Source organism: Enoplosus armatus, chromosome 20 (assembly GCF_043641665.1).
Source record: "Enoplosus armatus isolate fEnoArm2 chromosome 20, fEnoArm2.hap1, whole genome shotgun sequence".
Lineage (NCBI taxonomy): Eukaryota > Metazoa > Chordata > Actinopteri > Centrarchiformes > Enoplosidae > Enoplosus > Enoplosus armatus.
In genome coordinates, this window is record NC_092199.1 from 17,156,018 (window position 1) to 17,177,214 (window position 21,197).

At 42.4% G+C, this 21,197-nt stretch overlaps 1 protein-coding gene across 1 annotated transcript in view; it reads right to left on the reverse strand.

Moving 5' to 3' along the window:
* Positions 1-21,197, reverse strand: part of myo15b (myosin XVB) — a 56,188-nt gene that overhangs the window by 13,435 nt on the left and 21,556 nt on the right. The window contains exons 25-53 of the mRNA XM_070927161.1: positions 19,077-19,139; positions 18,870-18,927; positions 18,623-18,747; positions 17,730-17,825; positions 17,397-17,632; positions 15,926-16,095; positions 15,712-15,784; positions 15,398-15,580; positions 15,185-15,294; positions 13,448-13,515; positions 13,094-13,178; positions 11,523-11,555; positions 11,304-11,384; positions 10,603-10,706; positions 10,245-10,454; positions 9,561-9,639; positions 9,023-9,127; positions 8,693-8,861; positions 8,533-8,623; positions 8,100-8,370; positions 7,819-7,925; positions 6,969-7,028; positions 6,726-6,801; positions 6,440-6,558; positions 5,848-5,963; positions 1,583-1,724; positions 1,322-1,433; positions 880-1,222; positions 710-773 (exon numbers count right to left, since the gene is read on the reverse strand). Of these exons, the coding sequence (XP_070783262.1) occupies positions 710-773; positions 880-1,222; positions 1,322-1,433; positions 1,583-1,724; positions 5,848-5,963; positions 6,440-6,558; positions 6,726-6,801; positions 6,969-7,028; positions 7,819-7,925; positions 8,100-8,370; positions 8,533-8,623; positions 8,693-8,861; positions 9,023-9,127; positions 9,561-9,639; positions 10,245-10,454; positions 10,603-10,706; positions 11,304-11,384; positions 11,523-11,555; positions 13,094-13,178; positions 13,448-13,515; positions 15,185-15,294; positions 15,398-15,580; positions 15,712-15,784; positions 15,926-16,095; positions 17,397-17,632; positions 17,730-17,825; positions 18,623-18,747; positions 18,870-18,927; positions 19,077-19,139 (3,549 nt within the window). The remainder of the gene's footprint in view (positions 1-709; positions 774-879; positions 1,223-1,321; positions 1,434-1,582; positions 1,725-5,847; positions 5,964-6,439; positions 6,559-6,725; positions 6,802-6,968; positions 7,029-7,818; positions 7,926-8,099; positions 8,371-8,532; positions 8,624-8,692; positions 8,862-9,022; positions 9,128-9,560; positions 9,640-10,244; positions 10,455-10,602; positions 10,707-11,303; positions 11,385-11,522; positions 11,556-13,093; positions 13,179-13,447; positions 13,516-15,184; positions 15,295-15,397; positions 15,581-15,711; positions 15,785-15,925; positions 16,096-17,396; positions 17,633-17,729; positions 17,826-18,622; positions 18,748-18,869; positions 18,928-19,076; positions 19,140-21,197) is intronic.

A 21,197-nucleotide genomic window follows, 5' to 3' on the forward strand; every position in this document is an offset into this window, starting at 1 on the left:
TTGGCGCTATATAAATAAAATTGAATTGAATTGAATTGAATTGAATCAAGATCTGAGAAATAAATTTTTTGTTTTTCAGTGAAGTGTCGTAGGACAATCTGCTGTCTAACCAAATCCCTAAGTACCTCTAATGCTGTTCTGTATTTATTAGATTTCCATTAATGGACACCACGGTATCCCCTCGGGGGGTCTTATATTGATACACTCTTAACACTCTTGAAAATCATTTGGGGACTTTTACCATCAGCAACAACAGTCTCTACCAGAAATATAGAGTCAACTCTACCAGAAATATATGATTTGAACCAGGTGTAAGCAGAATAATTAAAACCAATGGAAAGCACTTTATTTAAAGTAATTATAATCAATATTAACAATGGATTACATGACTACTTGAATGTGAAAGGGTTCGCTCACAGTGATGAACCCACAGAATTATCACCCAAATTAGTTAACAGTTAACTATGTAGTAGTGGCTGCAGATATTCTACTATGAGCAGTGTTGTGATTGAGCGCTGTGATTGAAGGACATTATTTTCTTCCAGAATGGCACATAGTTTTGAGCTGACCAGTGATTCCAGGATTGTAGACAGACAGGACAGCTTAGGTATAGGCTTATTGTACACTGATACAGTTATGCCTATGTAGGGAAACTGTAGTATGAGAAATTACAATGGGATGTGATATTAGAGGGATTGTGCTGTCTTACCTCTGTGTGTTGAACCGCCTCTGAAAAATTCCTTCCACTGGCTGGCAGACCGGTAGTCCCCACTCTTTAATAAACAAATAATGGTCACACAAAATTAGCCACAACGTGTTATATGGACCCAAACCAGCTGAACATAATCAACAACGATAGTTATCATTCTTCTATTATACCTAAAATACTTCATGGCAAACTCAACCATGGCTGAGAGGATCTCCAACTCAATGACAGATCCCTGGATTGAGCTCTGGACTGATCTCCGGGCCGATCCCGGGGCTGAGCCCTGGAGCGAGGCCTCTCTGCTGGGCTGCCCTGAATCAGAGCTGCCCATGCGTCTGCTGATGGGACCGGGAGATGGGCCCTTTGTTGGACTGACAGGTCTAGCCTCCCTCATGCTTTTCCTCCTGTTATCGCTTCGGTCAAGATGGAGACAGTGGTAGTCCGGGGCCGCAGATGGCTGGGTGAAGTCCTCTGGGAAAAGACCAGAGCGCCCTCCCATGTTTCCAAAACACCAGCCTGGTGGAACACACACAACAATGTTATTTGATGGGAAGGAGATTTTCATGTCTAAAACCAAAAACATAACAAGGCATGTCTGACCCTAAAACTTCAGACCTGTCTGAAGTCCTTCCATTGGCAGCAGCTTGATGATGTCACCCTTGCTGAGGCTGAGCAGACTTTTGTCATCTGTCACAAAACTCTTCAGGGCAACCACATGGCCTGAGTCCTAGAGAGCAGGGAGAAAGATGTCCAGGAGGGTGATATATGGGCTAAAAGTGATGGGGCTCTAACACAAGCATGGGGTCACATGGCCAAAAGATGCTACAAAGAATCAAAAGCAAACATGGTGAAATGAACGAGGATTAAAGAAGGTACCCTGATGAGCTCCTGGAGGAAGAATCGGATCATTGCAGTGATCTGAGGAGCTCTGGATGACTGCAGCACCAAGTTTTCACTGTTTAGCTCCAGTTCCACTCTGTCTGCACCATGGAGGTCAACTGACAGCAACTCTGCAAAACTACATTTATGCTGAGTTAACACTAAGTGTTATTAGCTTCACAACTTATTCTAAAATGATGGTAACAGAATATAAGGTTATACCAGGCCTCCTGAAGATGAAGCTTAAAGCAGAGGGCCTTACAGTTTGTGGGGTGTGCTTAAAGTTTCTACATCTCAGCGTTACAGAACCTTTTTGGCATCTTTCAGCTCAGTATTGTGGTTTTATGGTCCACTGTACTGTTTTGGTTCACTCTCAACAGAGAGGCATCAAGATTGTTTCCAGCAGCAGGCAGCTGTTTTCAGTGAAAAAACACCAGACAGCAGACAAACAAAGTGACTAGCTGGTGAACATAGTGGAGCATTTAGCAGCTAAAGACCCAGATATTTTTCTCAGGAGTTGCTAGAGAAAAAAAGCAGACCTGAAAGGAGAATGAATATTGCTGGCTTATATTGATCAGGCGGACACAAACATGACTCCAAATGAATGCTAATGTTGCTCTGTGTCTGGTTTATGTGTAAATATCCAACTGTTTGCTAACATGTTCTCCATATCAACTTTGAGGTCACAGTATGTCAGTGTTGTGTTACATCTGCTACATTACTTGATTGTAATTATGTCATAGGATGTGCTCATGCGCCGATCGTGCATGCAGCCAGTTTCAGTCGCTCCTGTTTGTTTCTTGTTTTTTCTTACTTTTCTCCTTTATTCCTTTTATTAACTCAGTACTTTTTAAGATACTGACTTTTGAAGTTGTGCCCTCTCCAAACATGCCGGTGGAGAGAGTTCTGATTTTTTTCACTCTGGAATTACTTTCATTGAAACATCGGACAGTCGCGCAGCAACTTATGGGCCGCTTTGTTTACTCCAGAGATCAGCTGATCGCTCTGAAGCCGGCCGGCTTGGAGACCAGAACATCGGAGATCCTAGCTGAAAGCTGGAGAAAAACACACAGAGGCTGCAGAGGAGGAACGAAGCGACGAGGGAAGAGAGGTGGGACGAGACAACAGAGGCTTATGGAGAAGAGGAGATATAAGCCGTGTCTCCCCTCTCTCATCATGGGCAATATGAGATCGCTGGCAAACAAGATGGACGAGTGTAGTTTAATGTGCTTTACGGAGACATGGCTGCAACAGGACATTCCCGATGACAACGTATCCATCGACGGCTTTCAGACTGTCCGGGCCGACGGGGATTGCACCGGGAGCGGTGTAAAGGGAGGGGGGCTTGCCGTTCTCGTTAACAACTGGTGGTGCAATCCTTCCCACATCACCATCAAGGATCGTGTCTGTTGCCCGGATATTGAACTGTTGGCTGTTGGACTCAAACCATACTATTTGCCCAGGGAATTGTCACATGCCATTGTTGTGATTGTTTACATCCCTCCCTCTGCCAACCCGAAGTCGGCGTGTGACGTCATTCACTCCGCCATAGCCCGTCTACAGACTCAACACCCGAATGCAGTCATTGCTATTTCGGGTGACTTCAACCATGTCACCATGGCTAAGACACTTCCCACCTTCACTCAGTATGTGAGCTGTCCTACTAGAGAGGAGAAGACTCTGGATTTGCTGTATGCTAACGTGAAGGATGCAGAACTGAATCTGTTTTTCAACAGATTTGACACTGTGGGCCCTGCTCACGCCTCCCCGTCTGCCTCCAACCTTCACCTATTCCACTCCCCCCTCCCCCTCCTCACAACCCCCCTTTCCTCACACCTCGTTCCCCAGTCCCCAGGCTGAAGGCACTCTTCAACCTGACGACTCCACCCCTCCCCCACCAGTCACCTCTACAGTGTGCTTCACTGCAGACCATGTTAGGAGACAGCTGATGAGACTCCACTCAAGCAAGGCTGCAGGCCCTGATGGTGTCAGCCCCAGGGTGCTTAAAGCCTGTGCCCCCCAGCACCATGTCTTCAGCATGAGCCTGAGTCTTCAGAGGATCCCTGTGCTGTGGAAGACGTCCTGCCTCGTTCCTGTGCCGAAGACGCAGCGTCCCAGTGGCTCCAAGGACAACAGACCCGTGGCACTGACCTCCCACATCATGAAGACCCTGGAGAGATTTGTCCTGGAGCAGCTCCGGCCCTTGGTCAAGCCACACTTGGACCCCCTTCAGTTCAGACTTGGAGTTGAGGATACCATCATCTACCTGCTCAACCGCGTCTACGCCCACCTGGATAAGCCGGCGAGCACTGTGAGAGTCATAATTTTTGACTTCTCCAGTGCGTTCAACACCATCCGTCCGGCTCTACTGGGTGAGAAGCTGATGGAGATGCATCCTGGATTGTCAACTACCTGGCAGACTGGCAGACCATAGTATGTGCGCTTACAACACTGTGTGTCAGACAGAGTGGTCAGCAACACCGGGGCCCCACAGGGGACTGTCCTCTCTCCCTTCCTCTTCACTTCAGCTACTGCACAGAGACCTGCCATCTTCAGAAGTTTTCTGATGACTAGCAATAGTTGGCTCAGCGTGACAAAGACTAAGGAGCTGACTGTGGATCAGAGGAGGACCAAGGTGCCGATGACCCCTGTTTCCATCCAGGGGGTCAGTGTGGACATTGTAGAGGATTACAAGTACCTGGGAGTTCACATTGACAATAAACTGGACTGGGTAAAGAACACTAATGCCCTCTACAAGAGGGGCCAGAGCCGTCTTTATTTTCTGAGGCGGCTGAGGTCCTTCAACATCTGCCGGACTATGTTGAGGATGTTTTATGAGTCTGTGGTGGCCAGTGCTATCCTCTATGCTGTTGCATGCTGGGGCAGCAGGCTGAGGGTGGCAGACTCCAACAGACTCAATAAACTGATCCACAAGGCCAGTGACGTTGTGGGGGTGGAGCTGGACTCTCTGACGGTGGTGGCAGAGAGGAGGATGCTGTCCAAGCTGCGGGTCATTTTGGACAATGTCTCACATCCTCGCCATGACATACTGGTCAGGCAAAAGAGCACCTTCAGTGGGAGACTCATTCCTCCCAAATGTACAACAGAGCGCCACAGGAAATCATTCCTGCCTGTGGCCATCAAATTGTTCAACTCCGCCCTCTGAGTGTCAGACACTCGGAATAAACAGACTGGAAATCTGGACCTGCTTCTACATATACCACCTCACTATTATTTATTGTTTAAATAAAAAGTCAGTGCAATACATATATATTCATACACAATAGTGCAATACATGTATATATATATTGCTATTGTATATATTTATTTTCTTAAATATTGTAAATGTGTATATTTTTTATTTTCTATTTCTTATTTTTTTAAATATTTTTCTACATACTTTTACTTCTAAATTTATGATGCTTTCTACTCTTGAATGGGAGCACCGGTACTGTATAATTTCCCCCCGGGGATCAATAAAGTATTTCTGATTCTGATAGTAGACGTAGAGTTTGGATAAGCACCAAGTATTTTTTCCTTTGCACCAATGACAATTTTTCTGTCCAAGCTGAATGAAGTTCAGGCAGAGAGGTGATGGGTGTTGGGTTTTTGTAATTTGGCCAAATAGAAGCAGGTAAAGGTGAAACAATATGACAGACATTTTCACTTGTCATAGCTGGCCCAATTGTTACTAATGACATTAACGATGGCTCTGTACTATTCAAGTGTCCCAGTAAGTCAAGACAGTGTGACAGTTAGCCAGCATGCACAATACCAGGAGACTGAAACTGAAGCAATTAAATGGAATTCAGCCAGCATTCATTTTATTATTTACACCTGTGCTTTTCCTACTGTGACATGTCAAAATCTTTCTGGAAGAACACAGGGTTAGCCTTGGAGAACTCTGCATATGTTGCCTCTCTCAGATACATATTTGCCAAGTAGGGCATTGTATGTAAAGAACAGTGAGGAAGAAAAGGTGGGTTCCAAAGGTATTCGACTATCCAACAAGCAATTCTGATAGAGTATACTGGCGCCTTAAAACTGGAATTTTTGGGGGCTACTCTAAACAGTTGGTAATCCAGTCTTATGTCATGTAATTGCATTAGAATGGGCCAAATATTTAGCATGACACAGAAATAAAAACTAACTTCTTGTCTTGGAGATAAGACTTGAACCGCTTTATGTGGAAACCTGGATGAAACTGAGAAGTGGTTTTGCATAGTTTCAGCTATGTTTGTGTATACAGGCTGCATGTTTACCAGTAGCTTCTGAGCAGACGGAGGTGTTTGGGGTTGATGCCTGATGCTCTGACCACCTTCAGGAGCCGAATGCCACGATGAGACACACCCAAAACCTGAGCATCCCCACTGTCCAACTGCAACAAATACATACATAGAGGAAATGACGCTTCTTAATATTTGTGATTGGTTAGTAATCTTACATTAAGATAGACTGTTGATGGATTTTACTTTTTCTCTCCTGCAACACAGTGCATCTTTAACCTCATGATATACCTCGTTCCTCAGTCCCCACAGTCCCCACAAAAAAAAATGTATGTTTATAAATGTAGCACTTGAAGCAGTTCAGCATATTTGATGAAGTTGATGTAGTACATTATTACATGGTTCTTGAAATTTTTGGTTTGTATCCACATGGTTGAAGTCGGTTTGGTTACAAGCATCAGCTAAATAAATGGAATGTCAATGAATTTCCTGTGTTTGAAATGTGCTATATAAATAAAGCTGCCATGCAATGTCATAAAACAATGGACACTGAGAAGGTTTACACAAAATATTATTATCACTTAATAAATTATTGTAAATTACTTATAACTTTTATTGTCATGCTCACCTTTACAGGGAACAGGCGGGTAAAGTAGTTTTCCCAGTTGTCTCGAGCAGCAATGACAATCCTCTTCTTCATGTTGTCATCCTGGATGGTGCTTATAGTCGTTCCCACATTGAAATTTGCTATAGAGGGCAAATGGTAAAAATGGGATAAGGGAGATGCATGAACAATTTAGAAATGATACGGTGTATATTCAGTGAGTATTCCTTCAAACCACTCATGAATTACTTACAAAAATATTTTAATCAACATTGTAATAGCTTTGATGATGATCAGTCAAAACTCTCACCCAGCAGGTCTTTCATCTTCCTCCTCTCCTCTCTGCTGATCCTCACACAGCTGTCAGAGTAGGTGTCCCTCATAATCTAAAAAAAACTCACACAATGACAATGTGAAGAGTTTGATGTGTACTGCCTCTGGAGTGCAACAGAGATAATGAGAATCGGAGGGTACTGTAGATAAATATCATGGAATCACTCAGTAAACCACGGTATATCAGGTTCAACATGATGACTCCTGTAAACATGCTGACCTGTTCACATAACAGATTGAGGATGTAGGGCCAGTTGAACATCTCTCTGGGGTAAAACACCTGCACACAGATAAATGATACTTGAGGTTAGTGAAGGGGGCTTTTAACAAGAGGATTTCCGGGTTCAAATCCCCAGTGTAGTGAAAGGCATTATTGATGGATCTAATGCACTTTAAGCTGTGTTACCTTATTGTTATTTCTACTGTGTTAGGGTTGGATGAAAAGTAAATATTAATTAGTAAAAATTTATCAATTCATTCATTATTTTTTCAATCCCTTAATTTTACACTTCAGAATATATGCAACAACACGTAACAACATAATACGCATTCCATGATCAAAAAGGAAGAGGGAGAAGAAAAATCATAAATATATATCTACATTTAATCATTTTAATAAATATCTTGCTTGGTTGATTAAATATGGAAAGTGAAATAAAAGCTCAACAATAAAGCTTAAAATACAATAAAATTCTACTGAGTATATATTCTTATACTTGGTTGCACAGGGCAGCTCCTAAAGATGTCGGCAAGTTGATTGGTTGATTCAACTTCTGTTGGGGTGGCAGTTCAAAATGAACCAACCTTAACAATTCTTAAAGCGCTTTACAGATTAGGTCTCATTCACACACACATTCACACACTGATGGTGTCCACGCTGCCATGCAAGGTGCTGAACTCTATCAAGAGCAACTTTGGGTCAAGGACACTTCCACATGTGGACGGGGGTAGCTGGAGATCAAACCGCCAACCCACTCTACCCACCCGTGCGACAGTGCTAACCACTGCACCACCATGCCACCCCATTGATAAATGTCCTGTATGTGTGTGTGTGTGTTTGTATATCTTACTTCTTTTCGCAGGAACAGTTTTCCTGGCATGTTGGAGTAAGAGAAGTAAACATCAGCAGAGAAGCGGTGGAGGTGGGAGCGAATACCCTCCTCATCCGGCATCACATCTACAGTTGATAAACAGCAGATGAAGGTCACTGACTAACATGAACTTCCTCACACCGGATAACACTGGGTTGAATGCTAGTTAGAAGCATTTGTCAGCTAAAATACATCATATAAGAGGCCTTTTAATCGACATAAACATAATGTCTGGAGAATATGATGTGAGTGAAACCAACCGAGAGACGGGGCAGCCATGGACGGCGGGTCGGGGATGTTCTGAAGGATGGGTGCTGGTTGCGGAGGAGGTGGTGGGGAGTCGGGGGGAGCAGGCGGAGGGTGCTGGGAGCGCTGGGAGCCAAACAGGTCCTCCAGGGAGCGCTGTTTCTGCCTCATGTTGCTGGAGATGACACGCTGACCCCTTGTGGACGGAGGAGAGGGCTGTGGGGAGGGGGTCTTGGGAGGAGGTCTCTCCCACTTAGCCTTGACTGGTGGGGGAAGAGGCACCCACTGTTTCTGCAAGCAGGAAGATGTGAGGATGTAGGGCGCAGTATGTTCCCCATCAGAGATACTCAATATTAGACAGTACAGACAAACAATAGCATGTTTCTTTTCTAGAGAAATCTTTCTTCTAATTTGTAGTTGTAGTTAGACTTTTCAGACCATCCTCACCTTCTGTTGTGGCACTGGTGCTTTGTTTTTGAGTTTGGCCAGAGCTTCATCTTTGGGGTCACTCTTCTTTACAAAATGCCGTACAGGACGTCTGTGAAGAGGATGAAAACTGTAAATCACAAACCTTACAAAAGTTATAGGGAGCTGCGTTGAAACTGACCTGACTGGCTCAAAAGTGTTGAGTTCTGGTGGGGGTCGGCTGTTGTACTGTTTAATGATTTCCCGGATGTTGGAGGAGGGTATAGGCTGAGGCTTGGTAAGAGGAGCTGGGGTAGGCGCTGCTTTTGTGGGGTCTGCTTCTCTGGCAGGAGGGGTGCGGAGATGGTTCACTGTGGGAGATGAGAGACAGAATTTGATGCAGGGTCCTTGAATTGTGGTCTACATACTATATAATACAACAGCTATCTGAAGGTAAAGGGGGCAGATATCTTAATATTTCCACATTCCACAAAATATGATTCAGCCCGTTGAACTTGTTTCATCTTCTTACCCTCAGGCTCAGGTGCTGTAGGTGGGGAGCGTTGCTGCTGTTTGGGTGGGCTTGGGGGTGCTGGCGGAGGCTTTTGGGTTTTGGATTCATCTTGGGGCTGAGTTCCTGGAGGACAATAGATGAGAGACATGGTTAGGAATGAGGAAACCCATAACTTCAACTGGAAAATGATTGTAAGCATTATGATTTAAAGTGCTAATTATAACATGTTAACGTCAGTGAGCCATTATAACATCAATTAAAAGACATTCAACAGGGAAAACTTGTAGCCCCAACCTCTCCTGCATTTTATATCTCATATTAAGTTAGATATAGAGCAAAGTCTCTTGGATGATTTGAGCAATGGGAGGATGGGCACATATTACTTTCACTATGTTCATGTTCTTTAATTCTCTTGAAAGTCAAAGATATAAGGAATGCATGAATCAACATGGTTTGTGTGGACGTGAGAGGCAGTTTTGTAAAAAAAGAAAAAGAAAAGAAGAACAGACGAAGAGGCTACATGTGTTACTAATGGTTGCTTGTCAGCTCCACTCACCAATCTTCTGGAAGTATTCCCTCTTGTCTCTGAAAGACTGCAGGTCATCTGGATCTGGCAAATCCACCTTTCTTTCTGGCTGTGGAAGAAATGGACAGGACATGGACAAATGAGGGGGAAACAGACCCAGTGATATCATTGCTTCCCTTATAGGGAATTAAAGGATACAGCGGCAACATTCTATATTTTTCTTTATTGTCAACAAATCTCATGTGCAGAGCCAAACCAGCAATGAATGTATCTACAGACAAATATTGTGTGTCCAAAGCCTGATACATTATTATTCCTCTGTGCCATAGAGCTCCATTGTTGTCCAAAAACTATAAAAAAACACATCAACGAGTCACACTGTTGCACTGGGTGACATGTTCCTTCATTCCATGAACACATACTCTGTAGCTTATTTTGACACAATACCGCACACACTGCCCTGCTGCCAGAAATACTCACTAGAGCACCAAATATGGATTACTCTACAGCTGAAAATAGTCCCCAACAAATGCACTATTTCATCCTGTTTGAGTAATGTTTGCTAAAAACTACAGTGTCCAGCTGTTTCAGGAAATTACTGAGCCTTTTTCAAAAATGAAACTATATATTTCTGAACTGTTTTCAAAGACTTCTGTCCTCAGGAACCAATGGGCCCCAGTATATTACACAAATATATACTATATACAGAAATACCTCTGGCTCAGACTGCCTGTAGCTGGAAGTGGGTTTCGGTGCAGGTGCTTTGGGCCGGGCAGGTTGGGGTGAGGGAGATCGAGGGATGGGGGAGGGGGAGCATTCCCTGGGATGTCGCTCCTGCTCCCTCTGCCTTGCATCCTTCTTCCTCTGCTGCTCCTGTGTCTGCTGCTGGGACAGACTCATCGCCTGCATGGTCATTTGCTGGGCCTGAAGAGGAGGACAGGAAAAGTACAGAGTTGGAAGGGAGGCAGGAGAAGGAGTAAGGGAAGGTAGACATGGGTGGAGAGGCAAATACAGGATGGAAAAACTGACCATCACGATATAATAATAGTATGCTAAGTGTGCTTGTCCTCACCATGAGAAAGGCCTGCTGGTTGATGAGGGCTTGCTGTGTTGCTGCCATCTGCATGGGGTCAGTGACAGGTGGGGCAGGCATGGGAGTCTGAGGCATCATCATAGCTGTGTAGGGATGAATATGACAAACTGTTTTTCAGGTAGAAATGAGCTACACTTAAATCTGTATCAGAGGAACTTACCATGACACAACATAACATTTTGGCGGGTGGGCAATGTCTATATCCTTCTTGCTATATCAAATCATGTTTCTCCTTTCCAATTATATATGTCTATATTTGTGTCCACAAAATAATTTGTCCAGTATTATTTGTTGGGGGGCGTCCATATATTCCTGGAGCCAGTTATCCATACTGTAGTGGTCCTTTCTCTATATTTTCCAGTTCATTAAGATTGTCTACTTTGCTTCCAGAAAGACAGATGTAATAAGGCACTGTGTTTGCTTTTGTTGTACATTCTCAATTTGTTTTCCAAGTAAACACATGGATAATGATAAACCTGCACACTTAACAGTGATGACAGGTAATCAATTACATCCATCCACAACTGCTTCTCATAAGGCCAAACTCATAACGTGCATAAGCGTGTCGTTTGATTCATTTTCTTAACCCTACATGGTGTCAAATAAGCTCTATGTCAAATTTTGAGTTGTCTCTGCATTTACTGAATTAACTGGATTAAAGGTTCATGTAGGGGGATTACCTGGCATGGTTGGCATGGCCATCATGGTTGGCATCATGGGAGTTGCACCATAGGTGGGCATTGAAGGGTTAACCGGCATTCCTGAGCAGAGGCCATACAGTAACATAAAGATTAGAAAACTGAAAGGTCACTTTTTTCTGCCACTCAGGCATGAGAACATTTCTCCAACAGGACACAAAAAGTTTGATTCTCTATGACACAATGAACCTTCTCACTTACCCATAGGATAGCTTGGCATTGTCATGGGCACACCTGAAAAACAGAATGATCAGTTCTAATCACAGTCTACAGAGACTGAAACAATTCAAATCCTTTCTTGCAAAAAGATGTGAAATACTTATAAGTAACATTTACATTGAAGTTGCATTTGTATATATGCTACAATATACAATATATACTATATGGCATTCTATTCTGTATTCCTTTGTAATACTTTATAGCAGTGCTCATTTCAAATTTGTAGTTGGACACTGAATTACTGTTTCTGCAGGGTTCACCATGTTAAAATCAAGACTTTTTCAGACATGTTTTATATCGCACTGAACGCAATCTAATACCTGTACACAATCATACTGACTAAAGTATGAAAGTACAAAAGAAAACCAGTAGGGGCATAGAATTATCTATAATTATATCACATTTCTTTAGTACTTCCCAACACTATATGACAATAGTTCCTACATTAAATCTATGTGACCTGGCATAAAATGAATGGTTTAACCTATTAAAAATGATTCATTCTTTTAATTTAAGTTTTGTTTTGCTGAAATCAACACTCGCCCAGTATGAGACAATGAGCTCCCTGGCTTCTGTAGCTAGTAGTGACAGTGTTTACTACAGGTCTGATGGTGCTGGCTGAAACTCTTCAAAAAAAGGAAAAGGAACAGCCACCTGCAGAGCAAACCACTGTCAATCCCTCTTTTAGTTTATAGGTGTATAATGTCACCTGACAGCCCACAATCAGATACAAAACATTTTATAACAGGAGAGAATATTCAAGAATTGCGCAAATTAAATTTAAGTTTTTAATTTGGGTTTTTAAAGCTTATGGTATTTTTTGAGGAAACTGAACTCAGAGCTTTATAAGACTTTTCAAGACCTGCAGGTACACTGTTTTACTATTGATATTTCTGTCTGTTCTGTATATATGACAACTGTCTGCCTGTCCTGGAAGAGGGATACCTCCTCTGTGGCTCTTACTGATGTTTTCCCCATGTTTTTTGCACAAATTGACCATCATGCTAGAAGAATAGCAAGCCAGGGTCTCAGGATGGAGGGTATTTTATGCTGTACAGATTGTAAAGCCCTTATGACTGTAGCATTTGTGATTTTGGCTGTATCACTAAACTTGACTTGACCTGTATGACATTACATTTGTAATTTCTGAATGCTTGATGGGATATTTACAAGCACACAAGAGAGGTTATTATGATGTGCTTATGTGAACAATAGAACACATGCAAATAAACTAATAAAGCACAGAATTGAATTTTGTTTCCTCTAATTATTCTTCTAAATCTAATTAACTTGAAATTCTGAGCCCTTACTGACAAAAGTTGCACCTCTGAGGACAAAATAAAAAAAAATATTTTTGAAATATAATGCAAATAATGTCGTATCATTCAGACAGTGGAAACCTACAAATGTTTTTTCAAATACAGAATTTTTCAGGTTGATGAATGGCCATTTAAGAATCTCTTATAACGCAACTATACCGTACGCTAAGTGATTATAATCCACATGGTGTGGATTATATTGTGGAAATTGAGACGTAGATCCAGTTTTCCTACCAGTTCCATACATGCCAGGCTGCATGGGTCCAATCCCTCCTCCTCCTTTCATCCTGCGGTTTAGCATGGCTACTCTTTCCATGTCCTACACACACACAAATGAGTAATACATTACATTGTGAGTGAAAAAGCAGCCACAAACAGGAGGAGTGCAGTTACTGGAAAGGTAGTAGGAAACACAACCCACTGACTAAACACATACTCAGTAATAAGATACATCCAGAGATACACAATCCACCAGAGACCAAAGAGCATGCTCAATACATCTCGTGTATTTAAACTTTAATGCTTTTTAGGAACATGCAAAAATAGCCTTTACATTAATTACAGTTTGAATAATAAAATAAAACTGACCGGTGGTCCTTGGTCCAGTACAGGGTCAAACAAGTCATCAACGTAGGCATCCATCTGTCGACCACGGCCTGCAAACAGGTGGAGAAGGGAGATTAGAACAAGACAAGGATGTAGCGTGGTATGGTCAGAATTACTCATTAGTGGGTCCTGAGACAAAAATTAGCTGTGGAACCCTATTGACACCCCCTCCAACACCACTACTACCTTTGTGTGCTGTGTGCTATGTATAAACTATGTATACACAATAAGTCTGAATTGCAAGAACATGCAAACTCCACACAGAAAGGCTCTCCCGCTAGGACTGGACCTCTTGCTGTGAGGTGATAACCACTGAGCCACCGTCCCGTGAACATTGTGGAGCATTTAGCAGCTAAAGAGCTTGATATTTTTCTCAGGAGTTGAAGAAAGAGAGTCAAAATTGGACAGAAATGGCACTTCAGCTAAATGCCAAATGTTACTCTGTATCTGTTGGATGTGTATATAGGCAGCTATTTGCTAAATTGTTTGCCATATCAACTTTATGAGGTGCCAATATGTAAACGCTGTGTTTACAGATTGTTGTACTGCCCCCAAGTGGCAAAAAAATAAATTAATGAAGGTTTAAAATGTCTTCATGACAATTGAACTACGCCCATTTAATAGTTGTTATTTCTGTTAGTCAACTTACAACCACATGAACAGCTGCGTCAACCTCATTTACGCTTGTCGCCATTCTTCTGATACTATTTTTCATGGGTGTCACCGGGTAGCTAGCTAGCTATATATCTATAAGATGACATAGCCATTCGTAATCCCATCTACAAAGTTCTGATTGGTCGACTGTTTTTCCAGCCAGCTGACAAAGCCAACAATGTGCATTGTTGCGCTGTGTTGTTGACTGGAACCATACTTCTACAAGACTGGGCCTCAGGATAATAATGCAGGACCCAGTTAAAAACCCTTGTCATTTGAGTTGCCAAACAAAAAAGTTCAATGAATGAAATGACCACAAACCAAACACACTGTAAGCCTGTGGCCTTTGGGAGCTCAGAGGGTCTTGGACCTCTGGGAGCATGTGTCAGCTTTGTCCAATTGGAAATTGAGCCTCAAGCTGGGAGAATGCAAAATCACTTGATTACACTTCTGCCTGAGTTCAACATAGTCTCTGTTACGGGACCTTGAAGGTCCGCCAGTGTGAGCACAGTCACTTGGAACACTGAAAGTAAATCCAGAGTAGCTGATAGACCAGCTGTTGAGATGTCCCGCTCAGAGATAATCGTGCAAGGGTGTAGTGTCTGATTTGTGGTTTTGGACTGTGTAACAATTTGAGAACTTATGCTATATTAAAAGAGGAGCAGTCTGGCCAGAGCCAGAAGAGTCCTAACTACCAGACAGGCAGCCTCGTTGGGGGGCGTTGGGTTGCATGGGTGGTCCAGTCCTGCTGCTACAGGTGAGTCAACTTTGCATGGCCAGGCTCTCATGTTGGGGACACAGTAGGTGGAAGGTAGGCCATGAGGGACATATTCAAACCCTACCCATTTTCACACCTCTGCACACCTGGCCAATTGCTGCATAGAGTGGGCGTGATTGTGTGTGAGTGTTGTTTCGGACAGTTAAAAACTGTATCAGAGGCAGCACCCTCTATTCCGACGTCAGAAGTTTGTAATGGAAGGGGGTTTCAGATGCTGTTTGATGATCCAATATGCTTTTCATTTAAAGCATACTGATGCCTTAACATTTTACAATGTAACGCCTTACCTTCCTGTGGATAATCTCTTCCCCAGGTTCTTCCCTCAAAAGGAGGCAGCCCAGGAGCTTGCATGGGAGGTGCTGGTGGGATGAAGTCATCCAGATCTGTAGCTGGCATCCTGGAGGGAAAGAGAGAGACACAGAGATGCTCACTGCGTTAGCAAATTCTTTAAAACAATCCTGCATTGGACACAAAAACTAGTCACTTGTTCACTGCTCTACCTTTCTCCCTGGCTGCTGAACAGGTAGTCAGAGGTTGAAGAGGATGGAGACCCTGGTGGTGGCAGCACTTCAGCTTCAGCTCCAGCCAGTAGGTCCATGACAAAGTCTGAGCCAGCCAGATCTGACCAGCCTTCATCAGTCAGAAGAGACATCGACCAGCCCTGCACCGCCTCTGACACACCTCTATGACACACCAATGCATATGGAATGAAAACTATCATTTGTAACAGGAAAAGCCAGGGAATATGGATCTGTAGAAACATTTGCGAGTAAATGGAGGTAAACACACTGCATATTCAGAAGTAAATGAGTACCTGAAATGAAGAAGCCAGGAGGCCAGCTGCTCCCCTGTGGTCCATGACTCCACTTCAGTTGTCAGCTTTTCATCTGAGAAAACATATCAAAGGCTTGTTATGGGTTTATAACAGCAGATATTTTTACACTGGAGTTTCCAACAACAAAATCTGTCCAGTTTTATGGTAAAGTTATTACTGCTTTTGTAAAGAATTTCACTTCAGTCAGTCTGACCGTTGAAGGTGTGTACATCCAGCAGCATGGTGCCCTTCCTCTGGTTGGTGGTCCACTCTAGTTGGGTTGGGGGGTAGATGCGGGCAGTGGGAGCTGGGAGCTGCAGAGATGTCAGCAGTTTGTGTTGGCACAGTGAGCGGTACTTCCCTGGACCGTGATCAGACAAGTACCTGCACAGCAAATACTGTAGACTGAGTCATGTACAGACATATAGTGTTTTTCAGACAGGGTCTAGTAACAAAATGGTAAATCACACTACAGGCGTGTGGCAATATACTGTACATCCACACTGTCATTTAACGTTTTTCTCAAAAACCCTTTGGTGCTGGGCAGGTAGTTTACAGTGGGTATTATAGCAGTAACACAAGTAGAGAAGACTCATAAAGCCATACCAGATCATGTAAGACTGTGATGGCAAAACCCTGCATGCATTGTATTATATTGAACAAGGATGTGTTATTTCTTCTTTGTAACGTCACATAGTCGCGCTGTAATGTCTTCTGATTCATGGAGCTGGAAATTTCAGTTAAATTATGACAGTTGCCAAAACAACACTCTACCAGTGTGGTAGTTCTTGTATTCAGTATAGCAGGGCTTGTTTAATTTATGTTATTCAAGTTTTGTCTTGTGTTTTATTTTTATTAGACCTTCGATGTATTCAAATGTGAGTGGATATTTCAATTTGTTTAAACAAATACGTGTAGAATTTGAAAATTTATGACTTTGGTGCCCCCGGTGACACTAGCAATGACCGCCAGATTTGACTCGGTCACACTTCGATGAATTGGCTGAAAGCAACCTTAATACTGCACCGTTTTTTAAAATATTTCAAGAAACAAACACAAACATAATTTCAAAGATGACATATATAATCACAAAAAAAATCAACACATAGTGCATACATAATTTAAGGCAATATTTTGCTGCCGAATAGTACACTATACCCTCCACCAACCCCTGTTGCTACTTTTATCAGTCATATTTCCATTATTATTATAATTATAGCTGCTATGGCTACTGCTAGTGCTGCCATACATCTCTGCCTGTCTGCTTGTCTTGCCTGTCTGTCTGTGTCTCTATGTCTATCTCTCTCTCTCCGTCTCTTTCTGTCTGTCTATCTGTCTCTCTCCCTCCCTCCTTCTCCCTCCCTATCTATGTCTCTATCTCTCTCTCCCTCACTCTCTCCAACCCAACCGGTCAAAGCAGATGACCACCCACCTAGCGTTTGGTTCTGCTCGAGGTTTCTGCCTCTTAAAAGGAAGTTTTTTCTTGCCACTGTTGCCAAAGTGCTTGCTCATGGTGGGAACTGTTGGGTCCCTGTAATAACATTATAAAGAGTCGGTCTAGACCTGCTCTATTTGTAAAGTGTCATGAGATGACTTTTGTTGTGATTTGGCGCTATATAAATAAAATTGAATTGAATTGAATTGAATTGTTGGTAATAGAAGGCTAACCAAAGCGTAGCACCTACTTGAGCAGGGGTTTGTCCAGTGTTGGTGAGGGAGCAAAGGCACTGAGGCAGCAGGCCAGCAGCAGCCAGCCCCTTAGACTGTCCTTCTCCTCCTGCAGGCCCCACATGTGGTAAACCAACTGGGCCAGGATCTCATCCCTCAAGGCTGGCCGGCTCTGACCCTTCTCCACTATGTAGTTACCCAACATCTGCTCCTGCCACCCACTGATGTCTGACTCACCTGTAAACCGCAAGATCTGAGGAGAAATTGATTGAAAATCATAAATGAAACAAATGAGAATAAAAATCATCTAATGTGGTCTAACACAATCTAATCTAATCACTCCCATATACCAATTTGTAAATCTCCAGGGCAGTTCTGGCATCTTCAGGCTCCAGAGGGGTGAGGGGTCTCCGGAGGGGGTATCCCTGAGGCTGGCACCATGTATCCTGAGGAGGACACAGCATGAGGAAACTCAAAGACAGGAAATACAATCCCTCTTATTGCATATATGTTGGTATGAGATGGTTCTCCATGTTTTCAATACAAATAATGATTTACCTAATGCTTGTGAAGTTATCTAAGTTTTTCTACTTTGGTTCAAATCACAGTATTGACACGTTTCTAGAAAGCATTGTAGACATGTATAATGATCTCATCCTATTGTAAGAATGTTCTTTTCTTTTTGAATGAATCTCAACAAGTCTCCATGTGAAACTGATTTAAGTACATCATGGGAATAGAGTCGTTCATTGGAAGACTTTCCATTAATAACAACACTAACAAAGTCTTCTTTGAGTCCCTGGTAGATCATTGGCTAACACACATACAATTCAATGAGCAACAGACTGTAGATTTACACATTAAAAATATAAACATGTTAAATACAATCATTTCAATACAGGTAACTTGACCTGAACAGGAGTCACCCTCATGTCTTACAAAAACAAATCATTTCTAACATGTTCACCATAATAACTGTATGATACAGTTGAGAAGAAGGGGATAATATGTCTGTGTTGCCTGCAAGTAGTCAAACCTTTAATGCAGGTTTAAGAGCAGCTACATGATCATTTGAAGGAAAACGTTTGTCATTTGGCAAAGTGTTTTTTCATCAACTGGCCAATGCACCTGAGAGATCCCATAACCCCACCTGAAGTGTGAGGTGGAGCAGGGTTTACAGGGGTAATAAACCAGGACTGAACTGTGAATATGTGCAATATGTGTGTGTTCCAACCTTGCTCACCTTTAATATGGACTTGGCATAGCGGGAGAATGGGTATCTGTCTATATCCAGAGGCAGGGTGAGCTTGTGTTCTGCCTTCACCTGAGGAGGTGCAGCCTCTGTGACCTCTGACGCATGCTGACGCCCTGGTAGAAAGAGACACAACAACAATCATAGACTAACAAAACACTGTGGCAGCAGAGTGCCATGTGTCCAGATTGTAGTATTATCAAATCACTCTATGAAATGAGCTTTTTGTGGAGCTGACCTGCTGCACTGCGAAGTCTGGCTGACAGCTCAGCAGGGATCTCCAACATCCCCACATCCTAACAGGCAAACAATATGGAGCAAACGTTACACCTCAAGACAAACTAGAAGGTTGGTCCTTCTACTGAGGTTGAAATGGGTATTTCTGATGAATGTTACAGCATGCTCTCTATGGTACAAGAGCAGATTGGTCATTTTATTCTCTTACCATTCCTGGAGAGACAGACTTAGTCTTTGTCACTGCCTTTACTTTGTTCTTCTCGTGAAATTCCTGAAATTGACACACACATACATGGCCAGTGTAAGACTGTAATCATACTGCTTGTCATACTGCGACCAGCATGATATATCATAATCTTTAAATCATATTAATCCTTGATTTAGCGACCATCACCCGAAGCTTGTTGATAACTCCTCAGGTGAGATGTCCTCTTGCTATCCATGTACATGAAGCACACTCAACACACCCTCATCTCTGCCTGAGGAGTGCGGTTCAATCCTATTCTTAGATACAGGTCCTGTTATATACACCTGCACCACCCACAGTCCTGTCGCCCCGCCTCATACAACAAGCCACGCAGTTCCAAGAGTCCAGTCAAGTTAGTTTTTTATCAGGAGGTTTACAGCTTACGGAGAGCAGGACAACGTCACTCAGATATGATTATGGTGATGATCAGAACCATCCCACGTATCTCTGTCCTTCCCAGTATTTTAAGTATTTGCAAATTGTATTTCATGGTCAGTAGTTTATTCTGCTGTTGATCTTACTGGATATAGGTATCAGATAAATGCCTAAACTGAAAACAAATGTGAGGTATGCAGTTCAGACATGATCAAACATAGGTGTGTGCACACATATTCATGTTTTATCATGGCCTCACTTCAATTATCAATAATTTATCAAATAACTCCTAAGAGAACGGGTCTCTACAAACACACAGGTAGCCCAACCCTACTGTACATGAGAGGATTTACAATGACCTTACCAAACCAAACAAGTGTGTCACAAATCATAGCAGATCGAAACACATCTTGCTGTCTTGCTCCAACCTTACTCTGTGACACTTTATTTTACAAGTCCAGTCATATCTTAATATTTTCCTAGGATGTTTCCTTCAAAAACCAGGTAATTTTGTACTAATTATAGGCGGAAAGGAGACAATGTTGTCATTGCCATGCAGGGCTGGGGTCAGCAATTGGGTTAAACCATGGGCCAGTCGTTTCTGCATTGGTCACTGGAGGAACCAATGTTATACGGGCTTAGTGGAAACACAGGCCTATGTTTTTTCAATATCTTTTGTCAGTTTATTTCTTTTATTTCATGTAAGAATTCATTTGAAGTATAAAACTACTTGTTTCAGGATTGTGTCTGAGGGCAGATTACTCACATATGCAGATATATGTTCTGTGTTGCAGTATGCCTCTAGAGATGTAGTTGATATGTTATCCACCCATGATAAACATTGGCCCACTTAATTTATGGTTGAATCAAAGTACTATTGTTAACACAAATCTAATTTGATCAAACAGGCTAAACTCGTGGTATTTAAACTGTTTGAATTAACAAATTAAGAAGATTATTTATCTGTGTTATTCATCTATAAATGTATTAGACTTCCTTTCAGCAACATGCACTGGTCAAACAGCCTGGCACAGAATGAGACACTGTGGTTTGCGTGCTTCTCTTCACATAGGCCCAGTACTAGATGTTATCAGATCATATTTATTGGGAGATCATATTTATTGGGAAAAGTAAAAGTTAAGTAATGTAAGCTATGAAAGGGAAAAATTCTATATTTTTCAATATTTTTGAAAAGTTTTGAATTTTGGGAGAGCGGGGAGAGGAAAGTGAGCAACTGTGGCAATGGTGGGCGTTAGCATGAACAAGGTGGATTATTTATTTTATCATCCATTTTCTTCTATGTCTTTGGAGGAAAAATTGGAGGTGAAGAGACTGGGGATACATTGTCCAAATGATGTTCAAATAACACAAAAGGATGAACAACAAAGTCGTAAGTTTTGTGTTACTTGGTTTCAACGCAAGGACTGGCTAAGTATAGCAAAGAATTCCTTCCCAGACTTCAATGACATGGTGATTAACCTGTTTGCGTCCCAGAAAGGTCGTTAATGTGAGCTTCTCTTCAAATAAGGTAGGCCCAAGCCTATAGACCTCTCAAAAGGCCTTCACACACGTTTCCTTTAACTTTTCTGACTACATATTGCCAGTCTTTCTTCTGTTATTAATGACCGTTATTTTTGCTGTGGTAACCAAATAGTTTTTTTTGGGACACAATGTTTGACACAATGTGTTGCAAAACGGTTGTGATAA